Here is an 18,777-nt window from a genome sequence, read left to right on the forward strand (position 1 = left end):
AGTCAAAATGCAAAAAGAGATATAGATCTTCTTATTATTTGGAAAGTAAGTATATTTCATGCTTTACAAAAACTAAAATTGATATTAATGAATACAGTTTTCTTCTGCCGCAGATTTCAGCAGACGATTTAAAACCACTACGGAATATTATAATTTTTGCACGCCAGCAACGTCTGTTGATTCTGAGAGGATGTTAAGCAAGACTACACTCATAATATCGGACCGCAGGTCAAAATTAAAACCTAAACATGTGGATGCTTTTTTATTATAAATACATTTTTGTTTGTACTATCGATAGTTAATCAATAGTTTACCAAATACTATCGCACACTATCGATGGTATCCACTATCGATAGTTTCAGGCGTTGGACCCACTAGTACGGTTCTCTTACAGGGTGGTTTTTGATTAAGACCATGAACTATCTGGGCGTTTATGACGCTAAGTGTCTTGGTGAGATTTTCTACTCCCGTTGAACTTAGGTGTTTTAACATTAGAGAATTGATTCCGTCAGGGCCGATGGCTTTGGAGGACTTGGTCTTCCTGGTGACCTCCTGAACCTCCCCACTCGTGAAAACAAGTGGCGATCCGTTGTTTCGCATTTTGCGCAGCCGTCTGATGTCACGTCTTTTAGCCTTGTTAACCGGGGGATGCAGTATAAATTGTCGGCTAAAATAGCTCGCGCACCTCTCTTGTCCGAGTAGGCATGGCTACCGAATTGAATTTCAACCCGGTCGTCATGCCTCCTCGGGTTTGACAGGGATTTATTAAAGTTAACATAGGTGCGGTTGTCCGCAGAAATTAAGACAGGAGGTTTTTCAATCGAGATAATTATGGGCAGATGATCTGATGCAAGAGTTAGCATAGGTCGCCAGGTTATGCAGTTTATCAGACCACCGCTAGCAATGGTGATCTGATAAGCTACTGCTCATTATTCTGGTGAGGGCTTCGTCATTCATTGTGCAGACTAGCCAAATACCACAATTTCACTAAAGCCTGGTTCTGGGTCGGAATTCACATTTTTCTATTTTTTACATCAAAAGGATAATATTTTAGGCTTTCTCGAACCGGATTTAATATCGGGAAGATGCTAAGACTTTTCTGACTAATATTCCTGCAGGGTACTCTCGTTGCCAAAGTCTATGTGCACGTAATGGGCTCAGAAGATGATTTATACCAATTTGAGGACTGTGACTGTGCGCTTATTATACAGTTCGTTTATCGCACAAAAGTACAAATGTATGTTTGAAATGCACAATGATAACATTGCATGGTGACATAAAGACCAACGGTGGCCAAGGCAAGGCAACTAGAGATACTTCAAAAGCGGAGCAACACATAGAGAACAAGCTGTTGAGTGGTTGTTGTGAGTAGCGAGTGACAAATGCTAACACCACAGACAGCGTCAGAAAGACAACCAGATATGGAATCACATACATATATACGTGTATATCTACAATAATGCAGACGATCCTACTTATCTACGTTCATTTCAGTTTTCTGCTTTCCACTCTTTGGCTGCAATGTAAGGGCTTCGTCATTCATTGTGCAGAATATCGAATCGTCTATCTGTTCTGCCAGCTCCGTCCCTCTCCGATCATTTAACAGGCTAGAATGCCAAAGATCGTGGTGCGCGTTAAAGTCGCCAAGTACTAATCGGTTTTCATCCCGTAGTAGCGCACTAATATTCGGCTGATATCCTGTTGGGCAACTAGGATTTTTGCATTGCTTTCGCAGCTTTTTTTTGCAACACATCTCTTGAAATACCGTAAGTAACCATCCCTGATTCAAAAAATATGTTGAACTGAAGTAAAAAGTAAAAAATTTTGCTGCGGAAAGTGAAAAAGTGTATTTATTTTGAATGTGTAAACTGTTTCTTGACATACTGTATATATTAAATATTTCGAGCTCGACATCGCCTAACCGGACAGCTACACCTTGGCATTCTAGGATAGTGTCCCTGCGGTGGAAGTCACCTTCGATAAAACGATATTGCACGGTGTTGTGTAGTATGAATGCTAGGCCTCCACCACTATCTTGCTCGCGATCTTTACGTAAACATTGAAACCTGCACACATTGGTCAGACTGGGAGACATGCTGTCTAGTTGAGCTCCTGGGGGCCGTAGGGGCCCTAAGTTGGCCACTCCCTTGGGGGTGGCGGCGAGTTGCGCAAACTAGGTGCAAGTTGTACTGCCGTAGAGGCAACAGTCGCAGTATTGCGTTGACAGCATGGGGCCACACATAACGTGTGGTCCACTCCCTATGAGTCTTAAGGGCTGAACAGGTCTTAAGATGGCTCCATCCATTGCATGAGCTACACCTAACCGAGGTGGAATTTGGATGGAGCCTTTTAGCGCATACACAGCAGGAAAATACCTCAGGCCCTGGGTTGGCCTCGATGTCCTCGAAAGGGCAGCCATTGACCGGATAAAATCCGGGTCAACTCCGGTAACGTAGAACCGGCTGCAGTGGGAGTTGTTACTCGCACACCGCTGCAGGTCCGTGGAGGCATGGCCATTGAATTGAATGTCAAAGTCTTGTCTCCTCGGGTTCGGCAGGGATTTGACGGTGAACTAAAGCTTGCTCACATCAATGGATAGATTTTAATACTTCGATCTGCTTATGATTGTTTACTAGTTGCAGAAGCTCCAAATTCATTGTGCATAATCGTCTATCGTCCATGCCTCTACGGTCATTTAACAGGCTAGAATCCCAAAAAACATGGTGAGCGTAAAAGTCGCTAAGTACCAAACGGTTTTCGCCACGAAGTAGTTCACTTTATACGTAATAGTGGTATATGCTACTAGGGGTGTATATATGTATTAAATATGGAGTTTTTTTCGGTAATGCAGAAAATTCTGACAACTTTACGCAGTTTTCCCAGCTAATGTTTTGCCGGCTGACGCTGTTGCATGACACTTACTCGAAACTGCTCATAGAAACATTTGCATTTATAAACTTAGAAGTTGTTTATTTATTATATTTTTCAAAAACGAAATTTGTATAAATAAGAATAGTGAAAATATAGTAATTATTAATTGAATTACAAAGTAGCTCCACTAAATTTTCTCTGCAACCACTTCTTCGCTGCAGAACTTGCACTTTTTTGCGCATCACTAATGCCTTTGCTTTTTAGAATTTCCATTTATGATGCACATTCTTGTTTCGTTTTTTCGACCACGCATTAAGCATATCAACAGTTTGCATGACGCGAAAAAGCCCATGGTAGCGTAGAACCGGCTGTCGTGGGAATTGTGTACAAGATGCTAGGTATTTATGTACTATACGTATGGAGATATTCAATTAACAACATTTTACGTTTTTCAATCTCGGCAAAAACTTACTGCAAATCTATTTCATTTAACAAACCAAGGAACCATGGATGGCACACACATTTTAAAACGTTTTGACCAAAATCACTACCATACGAAATTTCGAAAAAAAATCATTTCGAAAAAGTGTAATGTTATTAAAATTTTATTTTCCAAAGAGTTCTTGTATATGTTTGTAATATATAGAATACAATACTGCATCAAAGTGGCAAAATATAAATATGTACGCCAAATAGTAAAAAAATATAAAACAGTGACATTGAATCTTAACTAAATTATTAAACTTACTTCTAAATAAGTATTCCGATATGAAAGAAAATGTACCGCAGTTCTAGCGAACATCTATAAAATAACCGTTTATGGATGTAGATATTAGAAATATATAGCAATGCAATTGCAAAAAATGTAATGATATCATACAATAAATAGTTTCACGAATGTACAGACTGTATCCGTTTAGCAGCCATGCACCTAGTAAATCTACTTACATGTATATATATATATTAATTTATAAATATTTATTTGTATTGAATTACTTCTTTAAACTCTATGACCCGAGGAAAAACTATATTCCCGAGCTAATATTATTATCATAAATGCATAATGGGGAGTATGAAGGTCAACAACTACAACTCAATCTACTCTGCTCAATTATCGATGGTATATTCTGGCAGTTTTTCATATTTTAGTTTTGTTGGCTCATGATCAGTATCAACAAGTAAAACTGTATGTGAATAACCAACAGCAACCTGAGGTATTTTTATATTATCCATTTTGGGCACTTCCTTAGGGACAGTGGAAGACTTTTGGAATTCACCTAAGCCTAGCTCTCCATATGTTGGAGAAGCACCCCATGCGATTAAGGTATCATCAGCTGAAATAATAATGGAAGTATTTCCACAACCAATGTCAGTGATATTCCAACCTGTAAATTAATGCTGTAAATATATTTTTTCAATATAACACATTATATTACGAAAATTACCCGATAAATCCTGCACAGGTTTTGGATACATGTTTGCTTCTCCAGTCTTTTTGTTTTGTCCAAATAAAAATAGAACTCCAAGTTCATTGACAATCAGACTAAAAGTTGCACCACAGTAAACATTACGGGCGCCGCGTCCTTGAGTGTCGAAATATTTTATTAAACGGGGTACCATTTCATCTTTAGGTTCAGCATGACCCAAGCGACCAAAACCACCGAATCCCCAACTATACACGCGCTTCTTTGAGTCAATGGCCACCTGAAAACAAATAAATAAAAAATATATACAAAATTCCAATTGTTACTTGGCAAAACTGCCGGTGTAAACCACATTTATGAAGTGTTTAATAAACCAAAATCGGTTTAAGCACATATCTAGTTATTTATGGAGTGAACAAAAGACATATAAGCAAAAATAAAATTGTATTATGAACATAATGTTTTAAGTTAACAATCCTACTACTGTTATTTTCATTAAATTTACTAAGTTTTTATAAGTTCCAATTTATAATTGTACCGATAATTGATATCTTAGTCGTTGTTACACTAACCGTATGATTATTACCGCATGCAAAATCCACAATTTGTACGTTGTCCACAGGAGTTACGTGTCCTTCCTTGTTCTTTTCAATATACAGTACAACCTTTTTAGGTGATGTTTCAAAGTGGAATGACAACTTGTTGGCGTTAACAAAGTATTTTGCGTCTGTGTTATGTCCAAGCTGGCCATATTCAGGTAAACCAAATGTATGCAAATTACCTTTAATATCAAGAATAACTGAAAATTCAGCTCCACAACCAATTCGAATAATTGGAGGGCCTTGATAATTTATCGGTGTTGGTTTATTTACTACCGGAAGCGTGTTTCCAATACCACATTGGCCAGGCTTATTTTCCCCACAGGCGTAAACTGTGCCTGTATCAGTCAAAAATAGGGAATGATGTCGACCACATGCGACTTGGACGATATTAAATTTCTCCAATCCTGGAACCAGAGTTGGTTGTTCACATATTTTAACATCGGATAAACCCAGCTGTCCTGATGGATTACGCCCAAAAGAAAGAGCCTTACGATCCATATTAATGAGCAGAGTGTGAGCGGAACTTGGACCAGTTGCACAATAGCGGTACTACAATATTAATAAAGACATATATAATAATTCGATATTTTTAATAATTTCCACCAACCTTTTCATCTGAAAAACGATGAAAGCTATAAAGATTAGGCCGCACTTTAACAACATTTTTGCGATCTCGTTTTCCGGTTAAGTCCCATGTTACCATTCCAGCAATCAACATTTTCCCCGGCGTCTTATCTAGAGATAACAGCAAATCTTCCGGTAACTTACTAGGTGGATCCAAATCATCATGGGGAATTAAAACTTCAACTTGATTTGAGGTAGACTGGACTTCGTCACTTGAAGCATCGCTTAAATCGTCTTCAATCTCCTGTTTTTTGGGACGACGTTTGTTAGGTCCATTACCATTTCCGCCAGCTTTACGTTTCGCAGACATATTTGATATGATTGCCTTCCTATTAGTTCGAAGAGGACTAGATTTCGTAAAGTAATCAATATATATTGTAGTATTTTGATCGATTAAATAATTAATTTAACAAAATATAAACGGAGCCAAATACAGGTCTAACCACTGTTTCAACATTTAAACTTTTTTGATAGTTATAAGCCTACCTTGAGAAATACCTAATTTGGTGCCACGAGCCGCCAATAATGCAAGCATTAGGATATATAAAGGATTAACAAAACTAACATATTTACTTAACCTTATATACTTCTAAAATTTTATTGCAATACACATGCGAAATTGCACTATAAAAATATAACTTACTTTCAACTTCTCAGTTTCACAAAGACAAACTTTTGTTAAATTTTATCGAACAAAGTGACGCTACAACGAAAATTGTGCATCACCCTCTCAAACCGCGGTAATCATTGAATATTTACAACGCCTCATATTTATCCCTATTTCAAACACAGAGTCGCACACACACTACATTTTCTTATTAACATGGTGTTCAGACTGACAAAAAACAAAGTTAATTTTGTTTTTGTATATTCGCGTGGAATTTACCGAAATTTACCGAATTATATGTAAATGATATGTTCTTTTACAAAATATCATTCTCATTTCGCAATTGTATTCAATACAGGAGAAAATTTAGTCTTTGATTGGCCATTTCTCTGCTCACTATCTCTCAGTATTGTTTTTATTTAAAATTTAATATTGAAAGAAACAACAATGTTCTGCGTTTAAATTCTTACAGCAGAGTATGCGGACCAGTATGCGGACCAGTATGCGAAAGAGTTTTGACCATTCTCAATGGTACGAATGGCTGAAAAGAAAAGAAAAATTTTATTTTAATTGATTTTATGAAATATAAATATGAAATATATACATATATAATATGAAAGAAATTACATTTTTTTAAGAGGAACGTAAGGTATAGACGCAGCTGGACACTAAAGGACAAACAATTGCACAGATTTAAGTGCTGCCCGTTTGTTTGAACATCTGAATAATTTGTTCGATTGACTTCTCTCCAACGTTTGCGAATTGAAGACAGCTATGTGTTCTTGGTACTGATATAAAATTATTTTTAGTAACCTAGTTCGAATGCACTCAAGTACCATTCTTGATTTTATTTCGAAGGACTTAACTATCACTGATAATGACAACACGTTATCCTTTCTGATGGCTTAAACTTGTTTGATATGGCTTCTGGGGAAATCCGTGAACCGATTTCACCCATTTTCGGCAACAAAGTATAGTTTATCCTAGTTTATAAGTTTATTTAATTTTATTACGATATTTTACTTGTTTACCAAAATATGTATAAAGTATACATATAAAGCCAGCCATAAGTTTGAAAATCTTTATATAGGTTTAAGGAGGCTACCCGACTTTCGGTAAAAAGTCAGCCAAGCGGTAGCTTAGATTATACTATTTGAGCAAGTCCGGTTGCGATATATTTATTATTTTTGTATTGTGAAACGAAATTTAAAAGTGTATTATTGGGGAAGTTGTTGTGGTTGTTTAACCGATATCATGGCAATGTTAAGAGCTTCAACCTTCGGTCTTCGTCTGGGCTTGACAAATAACCGTGGTCGTTAATTCTTCGCGTAGTACACCTTTTGCCATTTACGGTTGTTGTTGTAGGGATTACCTAAACTTTAACTTATAGTGGAAGCGCAAGTTTAGTTATCATGGAGGTCATCTAACGGGAGACCCAGGGAACAAACTGTTAAATATATATCGCACATCTCTTCGAATCTTAGGAGGCATGACTATCGAATTTAATTTCGACAAAGTCTTCGTGACCAAAACTTACTCACACCAAGGGAGAGCTTCCAAGACTTCAAGTGTTCTACTCATTTCGTCCGCTTATTTCCCAGTTGCCGAATCTTCAAACTAGGGTCCCTTATGCGAGATCACAGGGATCGACCTGGTGTAGGGTGCCACACAGGTTTTGCACTTTTTGCTTCGGCCGGGAAGTTGGGGCGAATATTCGCAATTCTTCCGCCATGTAGGAAGTGCTGAAAGCATTCCCAGTGAATTTCGTGAATCCGACCCATCTAGCTTTATAAAAGATAACAACGGTATGGTTCTCCACAGAAATAAAGTTTGGAGATTTCTCAATCGAGATTTTTTGTTTAATGTTTCTTTATTTATTGGATCTATTTGTAAAAAGCCTAACAATAAGTAATAAAACCTTTAAACTATTTAAAACTAGACAAGCTCAAATATGTACTTGAGCTGTTTTGGTAGTATGGCTTAGCCAATGGGTTTCAATGTTCACGGAGTTTAGAAATAAGTATATTTCTTTCTGCTGTCCTCTATCTTCTGCTTTACCATCGGGATATCAAGATCTGTGTGTACGCTTTTTTGGATTCATCTCTTTCATGATCCTATGACTTTCAGAAATAGAAGTCTTATAGGCACGAGCGACTCGTTAGCAGTTTTGAGCGAAGTTAGCAAGTCGAAATAATTGTTGGCAAATGTTCCGATGCCAAGGTTAGTATAAGTCGCCTGGTTATGCCTGCGATTAACACCAAGGTACAGACCGCAACAAAAGAACAAAGAAACGTTGTTGGCAACTCCAAATTGGTCTCCCAGATGCAGAAGGGCACAGTTTAGCAAGCTACAGACTTGCCATAACACCGCTATACGGACAGTACCAGGTTGCCTCTAGATGTCTCCGATTGAGCACTTACACAACTGGGATGTTTTCTTACAGTAGTAGATTAAACTCATACACAATATATGTCCCCTCATGACACTAACTACCTCTGTTCATGCCCAATTAATCTCACACATATACCCCTTTCCCTTTGTTCCGACCCGGTTGAAACAGCTTATTTCCTGGGCCTTCCGTTAGATGACTTCAATGGCAATTAACTTATACCCAGTGAGGGAAGGTTTAACCTTTACAACAACAACAACCGAATAACTAACTTCGCGGAGTCGGTCCCAGAAATTCAAAACCCGGATATTCGTTAGGTTCTGACGAAATCTTCCCAATTTTACTTGAGCAAGGAGAGAATTCCCTAGTCCGATGTTTGGTTGTGCTAATGAGAGAAAGCCTTGCGAGGCCCTCTTGGAGGATCGTGAAAGTAATTTTCATACCAAAAATAGGGAAGAAAGACTGATTCATGGCCAATTAGTCTGACTTCCTTCATACTGAAGAGGATGCACAAAATTATAGATAACGATTTTGTAACAGTTGACGACTGAGATCCATAATTCTCTTTAGAATGGAAATTAGCATTTTGTGCCTTTTTAGACACGAGAGATCATGCGACAACACTTCCCATACCAGCACCGCTTCAATATAGTGGTAAACCAATGTGCAAATCACAGTCTCCAGCGCAATTACCGGTATGAACTTACCTTATTTGGGTACTGGGACACAAAAGTTTGGCAGGAAATGAACTAGCCGATGAATTGGCCCGATCAGCAGCAGCAACACGACTGCTGGCTCCTGAACCGTTCTTGGCAGTTCGACCACATGCCTTCAATGAGGTGTTGCGGATGGAAGAGAGGTCAGAACGAGAAAGGCACTGGCAGGCGCAACCGGTTTGCGACAGGGGAGGATACAATACCAAAAGGTGTAGGACTCTAATAAACCTCGCTAGGAGTAAACTCAGGGTGGGGCACGCTACATGACACCTTAAGCTCAAGAAACAGCTGCATATATAACTTGGGCTTAGTCTCATGGATAGCTTCCCCTTCTGTGACATGGAATCAAAAAATTTTCAATAACTTGAAGGAGCATGTGGCATTTAAACATGACATGTGAGTATAAAATATTTAGCTCTTCTTTGTTTTTGGTATAAAGCCATTTTGATGAATAATGTTGTTGTTCAATCTGATTCTAATACCAATATTCGCAATGATATTGATGTGATAAAAACGGTCAGTGGTTTTATTTTGAGTACACCACAGTAAGTTGGTTATAAAATGGAACAAATGTCAAACTATTCAACACACAATTTTACAGTAGTACACATATACATATGTAGTAATTGCTATTATCGTAGGACACCCTCAAATAACTAATGACGACAAAGTTAATTTTCGGCACATAAGAAAATAAATATTAAATACTTAAACTGACAAATATGTGTCTTAATTTCAAGGCACATTACTATTCTTAAGCATATGTTAAATATTAGAAAAACATCACAATTCAATAAGCGGCTTCGCCTTGAGTAATTGTTCCGTCCTGTATATAAGCACATCTTTCATTACCGCTTGGCGAAAATTTTCATGTAATTGATCAAATGTATAATTGTTATTTCGCAAAATATTCAGCGATGGGGAACATGATTTAAATACTGCTGAATTGACTGCATTATTGCAATCATTTTTGTTAGTCCTTACTGGCGGCATAGGGATGTTCCCAAGGATTGATTCTGTAAAACAGATAATATAATTTTTTTTTAATATATAAGTATTAAGTAAAAAAATGTAATTTCAATAAATGAAGCCCAAACTTAAAATGAGAACGTCAATTAAAAATTTTTAAAATTAAAGAGCTATGTGACGACTATGTAAATCTTTTGCACATCCTGCAGTAAGTATTTTATTACAATACACTACAAAATCTAATTGATGAGGGTCGAGGATTTTTCCAAACTACTTCTTCTTGCAAAGAGAAGACTTACTCCTCTATGAGACTTACTCCATTTATTATTAAGATCGAAATCAAAATTTATATGCTTTCATTGAACACTTGGAATAGGATATTAAAACAAAACGAAAACAAAAATATAAAATAACAAGAACAAAATGTTGCTGTTTTATGTGCAAATTCAAAGAAACTTATAACAACAGTAAAGGTAACAACAAAGTGCAAATTGGATTAATAAGTTGCATAAGGAAGAAGCGCAATGATGCTCAACGTAAATTTCTCTATTCAGGCTTTCAAAATATTTTTAAATCTTATCTTAATTGAATTCAACTACTAACTTTTTATCCACTTAAACTGAGATTTTTGCAAAAAAGAGGTTCATAAGTTCAAAATACAAAAAAAAAAAATCTGTGTTCCTTTAACATGCTACTAATTAAAACTGTGTTACAATCTTTCAAATAGATTTTGAAAAAAAAAAAACGTTGTGTAAAGCAAAAGTGTGTGGCACAATTCCGATTTCTTTGGCGACGCGATCTGAAGGTACCGTTGGAAAGAGGATGAGATTAAAAAATATATAGGGTTATAGGTAACGCAGACGCCTAGTTTTCGAGATATTCGGCTTTAAAGATCAAAAAATCAAAAATTTCAACAAGCAATTTCACACACTTTAACACATTTTACGCTCTTTTTTCTCTTCAAATATTTGAAATTACATTACTAACATGCAATAAAATTCAAATTTTACATTTATTTTAAGTTTTTTAAGCAAAAAATACTTATTTTAAAAATTATTTTTCACTCTAAAATTTCTATGTTTACAATTATACAATTAAATTCAGACATCCCTGAAAAGATTTTTTATATACATACTTGATGCAGAAGAAAGTTCTACGGCAAAAAACTATGATATATAATACTATCGTGCCATATATATATATATATAATCGGAATCGTGCCAAGTGTGTCAAAAAAGATAGAGAAAGCTGTTAAATATCAAACCTTTAATAACACTGGTCTACATCAAAATTGCCTTCTACATGAAAATCTACTATATTGATTGTATTTCACTCGTTGAATGCTCAATAACGTTATTTTGGAATTAAAATTAAAAACCAAGACAAATCGTGGGTACCACATTTTAGTTGCACAATTGCTCCACAAATATGATTAAGTGGCTAAACAAAAAGAAACGTTCATTGCCTTTTGGTGTACCAATGATGTGGAGGGAACCTACCAATCATGCGAATGACTGTTACTTTTGCTTGACTCCACCCATCCAGCACGGTATATCACGAAAAAAGAAACGAAGCGTAGTATACCCTGACGTAGCCTCTGTATCGCGACCTGTACTACATGGAATCGATTTACCTGTTCCTCGACCTCTCGAAGAATACCAGCAAGATTCTGAAGAAGCGATTAATTCAATGGAAGTTGACTACAATGAGCCTACAACCTCACACTCGCCACAGTTTGTGGGTGACAATATTTTTGGTGACGAACTTCATAGAATTTCGCAAGATGAACTCAGCGACCTTATACGAGATTTAAATTTGCCAAAAGATAAAGCGGAATTACTAGGATCGAGACTTTAGTAATGGAATTTGCTTCAACCGGATGTTAAAATCAGTTTATACAGATATCGTCAGAAGAACTTGATGCCCTATTTCAAATCCGAAAACCAGCTTGCATTCTGTAATAACGTAAATGGCTTGATGAACGCTTTGAACATTGAATACCATCCACAGGAATGGCGGCTGTTCATAGACTCCTCAAAATTAAGTTTAAAAGCTGTTCTTCTCCATAATGGTAACACACAACCATCGATTCCGTTATGCTACGCTGTGCATACTAAAAAAACATACGAAAATATGAAATTAATTTTAGATGCCTTTTTTTTTTGATTTTTTCCCTTCTAACTGCGGTGGTGTAAGTGACGAACATGGTGAACGATTCCACCAAGATTTCTCGACAATGGAAAAGAGATACCAGGGCCGATGTTAGCGGACTACTGCTGGAATTTGAAAAGAGATACCCCTAACAGTGATTACAAAAGACAACCAAAAAAAAAGAGAAAATCTTAATCAAATACGTTATTTTTTTTAAATTGTAATATTTCCAATTTTTTATAAGTGAAAAGAAAAAAATAATAGTAAATAATTATTATAGTTTTTTTTCATAAAATGTTTTGTACTTTAACGTGTTACTAAAATTTTGTATATTAGATATATTTCCAAAATTAGAGCTAATTCAAAAAACATATTCTTGTTTTCCTATTCAGTAACTTCAAAGCAATATAAAAAAAAGTATTCAATTGAAAGGCACACAAAAAGTTACATTTTGTAGACCAGTGTAATTGAATTCATGTTGTCATACTAATCTACACTACATATACTATGTAGTAGACATATTTTTAATATTACTTCAAATATTATGATAATGCTAAGTACATATATTTACCAGGTGAAGTGTGCGTCGAGTTCAAGCCACCATGTCTGGCAGAAACAAACTGACCATTAATGAAGGGTCCAGGAACTCCATTATTATTACTAGTGCCTGGCAAGGGCGGAGCTGGTCGATTGAATGGATTGTATCTTCGAGGTGGTGGCCTAGGCACATTTGTTGTAGGGGTTACCTCCGTAGGAATTTCTGAAAGGTTTTCTAAATTACAATCTGATCTCAAAATTTTTCATTTCTTTTCTAATTGAATGAAGTGATATATTTTATATTACAAACGAAATTCATTAAACAATGTACAATTAATAACTTACTATTACGAGAACAATCAATCTCTTCTAATTGCCTCTGTAGCTCTGCTACAACCAATTTTTTGTACTCATAGCCAGCGCATGTCAAAGCTTTCATCCAACTTTCCATAATTTCCTGCGAATCTGCACTTAAGACGTAAGTTCGGTTACCATTGAAAGCTATTTCGAAACAATACTGATCGCTTTCTTCCGACAATTCTAAAGAAAAATTACACGTTTAATTTTATATATTCAACTCTTTTAATTCAGTTTGAATTTACCTATTGTGCAACCTTCTACAATTATGAGTCCCAAAGGTTCTTTATCTCCTTTTTTCTCAAAATAAAATAGCAAGTTTCCTTTTAGTACGAAATATCGTCTTTGGAACGCCTTATTAACTTCACCACGCTTATTCAAAAATCCCTCGCAATCAAATGGAGGTGTAGAGGCGAAAACACACAAGTTTTTCTCGTTAATTTTCATTCTGTCAAAACACTAAACACATAATAACAATTCCTGAGGTATTAATAAATAGTCAAATTTCAACCATTAAATGGTAAAGATAACTTGCTAAATTTATTCAGACATCGATATTCGTAGTTGCCAGATCGTTCGAGTGGCGATGTATTATCAACAATCGACTATATAAGAGCTGCCGGACTGACAGCAATACACAGTTCTAATAAGAGAGTTGTTGAATAAGGGTCCCTGCAGGAACCGGCGAATTCTTCGGTGAAATGCCAGGGAGCGGTACCCGCAGTTTCAATGAGAGTTTCTATGCCATTCTTAAGGGCGAATTGACAAAACTACCCGAAACTATTGTGTGCGTTTGGTCGATCATCCCTTTCTTGCACATTACATTCATCATTTAGCAATGTATATATACCTCTTGCACAATTTCGGGAATGGTATTGGTACAATCACGGATGAAAGACCCAAAACTGCGAACCAAAACAACATGTGCACTTCCAGTACTGTTCTTGGTACTATCACGGATGAAAGATCCAAAACTGCGAACCAAAACTGCACGTGCACTTTCAGTACAGCGACCCACAAAAGCCCAGAAACTATACCCGCTATTTTCGGTTAGTTCTACCAAAATCCCAAATGAGAATTTAATAACAAAATCATTAATTATATTTCATATTTATTTAAAATATCATGCCATTTATGTGTATTATTATATTTACTTTATAAATGTATTATCGTACTACACTATACACATATGTAAACGTATTGAATATTTGAACAATTTTTGCTATCTGACAAAGGCTGGAGGAAGAGTGGCAAATGTCAAATACCCCGAGCGGCCTGGAAGTGTAAGCTGCGCACATTATGTGAGGACTATTTTGGTTTCTTTAGGAGTTTTTATATAAAGAACAGATCTTCTTTCATTAAATTTAGATTCATCCAATTTCTGTGAGGAGGGCTTCTATAAAATATAAAGCAAAATTTGAATTTTATCAACATAAAAGTTGGTAATAATTACCTTATGTTTCAGGAATTGTAAATCTAGCACGGGCAACGTTCTAGTCTTAACATCCGTACTCTTGCTGTTGTGTTTCCACTGAACTAATTTCGTTGAATCAATATCCTTGTAAAGTGATACAACAACGTTATGTTTCCTCAATACATGGTGAAAATTAATCAAAAAAGTCCTCCTAATTAAGCATACAAGTTTTTAAATTTTTATGATCACAAACAATCACTTAAATTTACCCTTTAATTTCTGTGTTTTAGCTGCTAATGGCACGGCTAAGTGCCGGTAAACCCAAAAATACTGCAACTGCTTTGCCCTCTAGCTCATTGGAAAAACCCAGTTTATAGTTTGTGTTCGATGTAGCAGCGTTTGCATCCATAGTTCTGGATTTGCTTTCATCACATATTCCATCGCTTCGAAAGTTCTACGCTGCTACCATAAGTGACACCAATTAGGTTGCGTACCTTTAACGCGGCGTATGAGGTTTGAAATATCTGTATGGAAAATTTTAGAATTTAAGACAAGATAATATCATTATATTCAACAATTATTTACGTATTAAATGGTTTCGCCCTTGATGTTGACCATTGTTGGCGTAGCTTCTATTGGGTGCTTCGAATTGACAATGCAAAGTATTACTGTATCACCCTCTTCAATTCCATATTTTGGCTTTAGCAAACTTTTATTTTACGTTTTACTTATTTAAAAATGCGTGCTTCAATAATTTAAACTTTAATTAGGCTACAGATCACTGATTTAAATAAAACACGCAAAATAATACTTCACAAGCAGCCATGATATAGCTCAAAACAAAACTTGATCAAACACATAAAATTGGATAGAAAGCTAATATTGCGGTTCTTAGCGTAACCATGGTTACATATGACAGTATTTAAACAATATTTAAATGGCAAGTCGTGAACATTTAAATACAAATTAAGTCAAATGGTGAAACTCAAATTAATTATTTTTCACTTAAATTTGTTTCGTGAAACCGACTGTAAGCTTCTTGAATATGCGCAATCGTGTTGCACTATTTCCTTTGGAGGAAAAATATCTAAATCTGCGTAAAAAAGTTTAACACTTAGTTTCGAATTGCGTCCATGCCTTACGTTTTATTTTATCAATTATTTATTTTAAGTTAAAAACAATAAAAATATATTTGTATTAAAATTGGCAATAATTTGTCCTTTGAGAGGGTTTTACCATTGTGAATAGTATAAATTTGAAAAACCAAATAGCTTTCTAGTTGCTTCCACATGTAAATTTTTTGACAAACAAGAAGCGCACAAAGATAGCTAGCAGAGAGGGTCCAAAAAAGAATTGTCAATTGATCTGCGTAAGTAAGCTGTGTAATATCATTTAATCTCAGTTATAACAAAAGACATATTAAAATCATTACGAATGGCTTTATTTGTGATGAACAAAGGGGCATTTGTAATTAATCATAGGGTTTTCGATTGATAGCCTTTGTAAAATCTCATATAAGAATTTTAGAAAATTATATGAATGAGAATGACATAAAAACCGGAACTGAGCTGTTCAGCAATTTCCCGAAAATCAGCAACAATAGTATTTGTGTATGAACGCGAATCTGTGAAAACTTTTAGCTTATAATTAAAGTGTTATCACAGTATTAGCCTAAATCTGTCAAAAAAATTTGTTTCTTTGTGAATTGTGTTGTATGATTTGTTTATGGTGTTTTCTAAATATTCCATTTCCTTTGCTATTATTACGATTATTTAATAAATTTGAGCAATGTCATACTTATTAACTGAAATAGCTCTGGAAATGCTTGGATATAAGTTTTATGATATTGACGGTAACTTCGGTCCCACTAATTTTCAACATGTTACTGCAGGGCAACAGTGCCAAGCAAATGAAATATGTGCTGAATCTCTGCAAACTGTAATGGTGTTAGATACAGAAAATGAAAATGTTACTAATGTCTCTAATGATGGAAATCACACCGAAAATTCAAAGAAGAGTAATTCCACCGATATAGTGGATAAATCTGGACAAGAACGTACATTTTCTGCAGGCTTGAAGAAGCTTTTGGATCTTGAATATGAGCGACTTCGAAGTCAGGTTGAACAGTCAATAAAACAGGAAGCTGTTCGAATAACTGATGCAAACGGAGATAGAACACTGGAAAAAAATGCCAACACTAAAGATACATTGAAAACATTTGTACTTAAAGAGAAAGAAAAATTAAAGACCGAGTCTCGCAATCTGAAATTATTTAGAAATTTAGTGGAAACAAGCACATACAAAATGAATCCAGATGTTTTCAGTCAATATAAGAGAGTTTTCGTTGGTAGTAATAAATAAAAGTGAAAATGCACTTCTCGATTATTAGTATTATGTAGTTAGTTCAATAGGAGTTTTGTATGTTACGCTTGAAAAATGTTTGTATAAAATATGCTCTCGTTCATTTTCATTTTGCTGTTTCACTGGAGTACAATTATTTCAATTATATTGGGCCTAATCATTGAATCCGTTTCGATCGAAAAATGGTTCGATTTGATCGAAAAATTTTACGTCGGAATCATTGAATCCGTATCGAAAATAAAATTTACGATCACATTGAACTGACTTACCGACTCGAAAAAATACATTCCATTGCTAATAGATGTCGCTAATTACGAAATCATTGAATCCGCAAAATCGAAAATTTTGCTCGAAATCTATCCGTTGGTGAATGAGTTGCGGAAATGTAAAAGAAATGAACCATTTGGAAGTTTTTATGTAAACAATTACTGATGACGGACTAAATCATGTTTTAAATGGGCATTTTAGAGACGAGAGACAAAAACGGACTAACAAAAATGAATTAAAAATGTTTAAAAGCGATATAAAGTTGTCTACTTTCTCAAAGAGCCTCAAGCGAATTAAATATTTTTATGGAAGAAATTTCTCAATAGTTAAAGGTCAGTTTTAATTTTTTTAACAAAGCAAAAAGCACAGACACTTTATCAAATTTGTCGATAAAACAGTTTTACATTCTCATTTTGTGGAAAAACAGTTTATCGACGGAATCAATGATTGCATGAACATTTTCGATCGAAAATCTTTATCGTATCGAAATCGAATACGCTGCGGATTCAATGATTAGGCCCATTATATATGTATACTAGCAGACCCGACCACATGTTTTGGCTAAGGTATACATTAAATGGAGTTGGTCCCAACTTGGCTTCGGCGACGATATTGATTACTCGAGGTTGATTTATGTTACGCAGCATGATGACAACTCACACTACTTTTAATTGCAAAGTGAGTGGTGATAGTACAGGCAATTTGAAATAGTTTGGGATACTTGACTACGTCATCATGGTTTGTAGCTGTGTCAACTCTCCTGGACCGAAATTCTAAATTGTCGCATTAAGATCATCGATATCTTTGTTTTTTTTTTTACCACCAATATAGGTCATTCAATCAGTCATTTATGGTTATCGTATTGAGGTTGTCAGGAAAACTTTTCTTTCAAGTCAATGAAGTGACAGAAATCTGTTGGAAATGCTATTAATCCATCGAGGTGTCAACTGCGACCCTACCATTTCCAACTGCTTCTACAATCGCAATTTGATATTGTTGCAAAAACACTCATATGTTAGTTGTTAATTGGCGATACTTTATGTGTCAGTTGATCCTGGAATAATTGGAAGAGTCTGGCGTAAATCACCTGTTAACAGAATCCTGGCTCCACCAAAAACGTTTATCGACAATCAAGATCTTTTTAAGTCCTGTGCAGTACCTCCAGCGACTTCTTGAATATTTGGAAAATCTTCGTTATAGCGCTATTTTTGGCGATTTTGCCGACTGGTGTTTCGTTCATTTGCAATTTAGGAGTAATTTCAAGGCCGAATGTGCCGTTTGTTTGCCTACTAACAGGTGCATATTCTCGTTAACATTGGAACCTTGGTGAAAATGAGTGAAATTGGTTCTGGAATTACATCAGGCCTCATATACTATATGTTATGATTTTCTATGGGACTTAAAGCCGAATATATAGGTCATATTGTGTGTTATCTTAATAAAATTACATAAATAAATTGCGAGAGTGTAAAATGTTCGGTTGGACGT

The 18,777-nt window shown here is 35.6% G+C and overlaps 3 protein-coding genes across 4 annotated transcripts; 1 reads left to right on the plus strand and 2 right to left on the minus strand.

The window, feature by feature from the left end:
* Positions 1–3,458: 3,458 nt before the first annotated feature.
* On the minus strand, positions 3,459–6,468 carry LOC105219535 (protein RCC2 homolog). Of its 2 annotated transcripts, none has more exons than XM_054226835.1 (5): positions 6,165–6,468; positions 5,505–5,850; positions 4,868–5,446; positions 4,317–4,575; positions 3,459–4,256 (listed from the first exon to the last, which is right to left on the minus strand). In XM_054226835.1, the coding sequence occupies exons 2-5, from the start codon at positions 5,829–5,831 to the stop codon at positions 3,979–3,981; spliced, it is 1,443 nt and encodes a 480-aa protein (XP_054082810.1). In that variant the 5' UTR covers positions 5,832–5,850; positions 6,165–6,468; the 3' UTR covers positions 3,459–3,978. The 2 variants fall into 2 exon arrangements, with proteins under 2 accessions (XP_054082810.1, XP_011194047.1); XM_011195745.3 differs by having other exon boundaries at positions 5,505–5,868; positions 6,165–6,458.
* A 3,264-nt stretch (positions 6,469–9,732) lies between these two features.
* On the minus strand, positions 9,733–13,829 carry LOC105219537 (sesquipedalian-1). The gene is made up of 4 exons (XM_011195748.2): positions 13,493–13,829; positions 13,236–13,430; positions 12,925–13,113; positions 9,733–10,249 (listed from the first exon to the last, which is right to left on the minus strand). Exons 1-4 carry the CDS (start codon positions 13,692–13,694, stop codon positions 10,017–10,019), a joined length of 819 nt encoding a protein of 272 aa, XP_011194050.1. The 5' UTR covers positions 13,695–13,829; the 3' UTR covers positions 9,733–10,016.
* A 2,503-nt stretch (positions 13,830–16,332) lies between these two features.
* Positions 16,333–17,035, plus strand: LOC105219538 (uncharacterized). The gene has a single exon (XM_011195749.3). It carries the CDS (start codon positions 16,450–16,452, stop codon positions 17,020–17,022), a length of 573 nt encoding a protein of 190 aa, XP_011194051.1. The 5' UTR covers positions 16,333–16,449; the 3' UTR covers positions 17,023–17,035.
* Positions 17,036–18,777: the final 1,742 nt, after the last annotated feature.

Source organism: Zeugodacus cucurbitae, chromosome 3 (genome assembly GCF_028554725.1).
Source record: "Zeugodacus cucurbitae isolate PBARC_wt_2022May chromosome 3, idZeuCucr1.2, whole genome shotgun sequence".
NCBI lineage: Eukaryota > Metazoa > Arthropoda > Insecta > Diptera > Tephritidae > Zeugodacus > Zeugodacus cucurbitae.

What these genes read in the sequence shown, in the direction of transcription:
- LOC105219535 (XM_054226835.1), bottom strand. Translation starts at nt 5,831, where the DNA reads ATGTCTGCGAAACGTAAAGCTGGCGGAAATGGTAATGGACCTAACAAA. An exon ending in ATCGTTTTTCAGATGAAAAG is followed by an intron (nt 5,447 to 5,504) that starts GTTGGTGGAAAT and finishes TTAATATTGTAG; the next exon opens with TACCGCTATTGTGCAACTGG. An exon ending in ACCTGTGCAGGATTTATCGG is followed by an intron (nt 4,257 to 4,316) that starts GTAATTTTCGTA and finishes ATTAATTTACAG; the next exon opens with GTTGGAATATCACTGACATT.
- LOC105219537 (XM_011195748.2), bottom strand. Translation starts at nt 13,694, where the DNA reads ATGAAAATTAACGAGAAAAACTTGTGTGTTTTCGCCTCTACACCTCCA. An exon ending in GATTGATTGTTCTCGTAATA is followed by an intron (nt 13,114 to 13,235) that starts GTAAGTTATTAA and finishes AAAACCTTTCAG; the next exon opens with AAATTCCTACGGAGGTAACC. An exon ending in CTCGACGCACACTTCACCTG is followed by an intron (nt 10,250 to 12,924) that starts GTAAATATATGT and finishes TCTGTTTTACAG; the next exon opens with AATCAATCCTTGGGAACATC.
- LOC105219538 (XM_011195749.3), top strand. Translation starts at nt 16,450, where the DNA reads ATGTCATACTTATTAACTGAAATAGCTCTGGAAATGCTTGGATATAAG.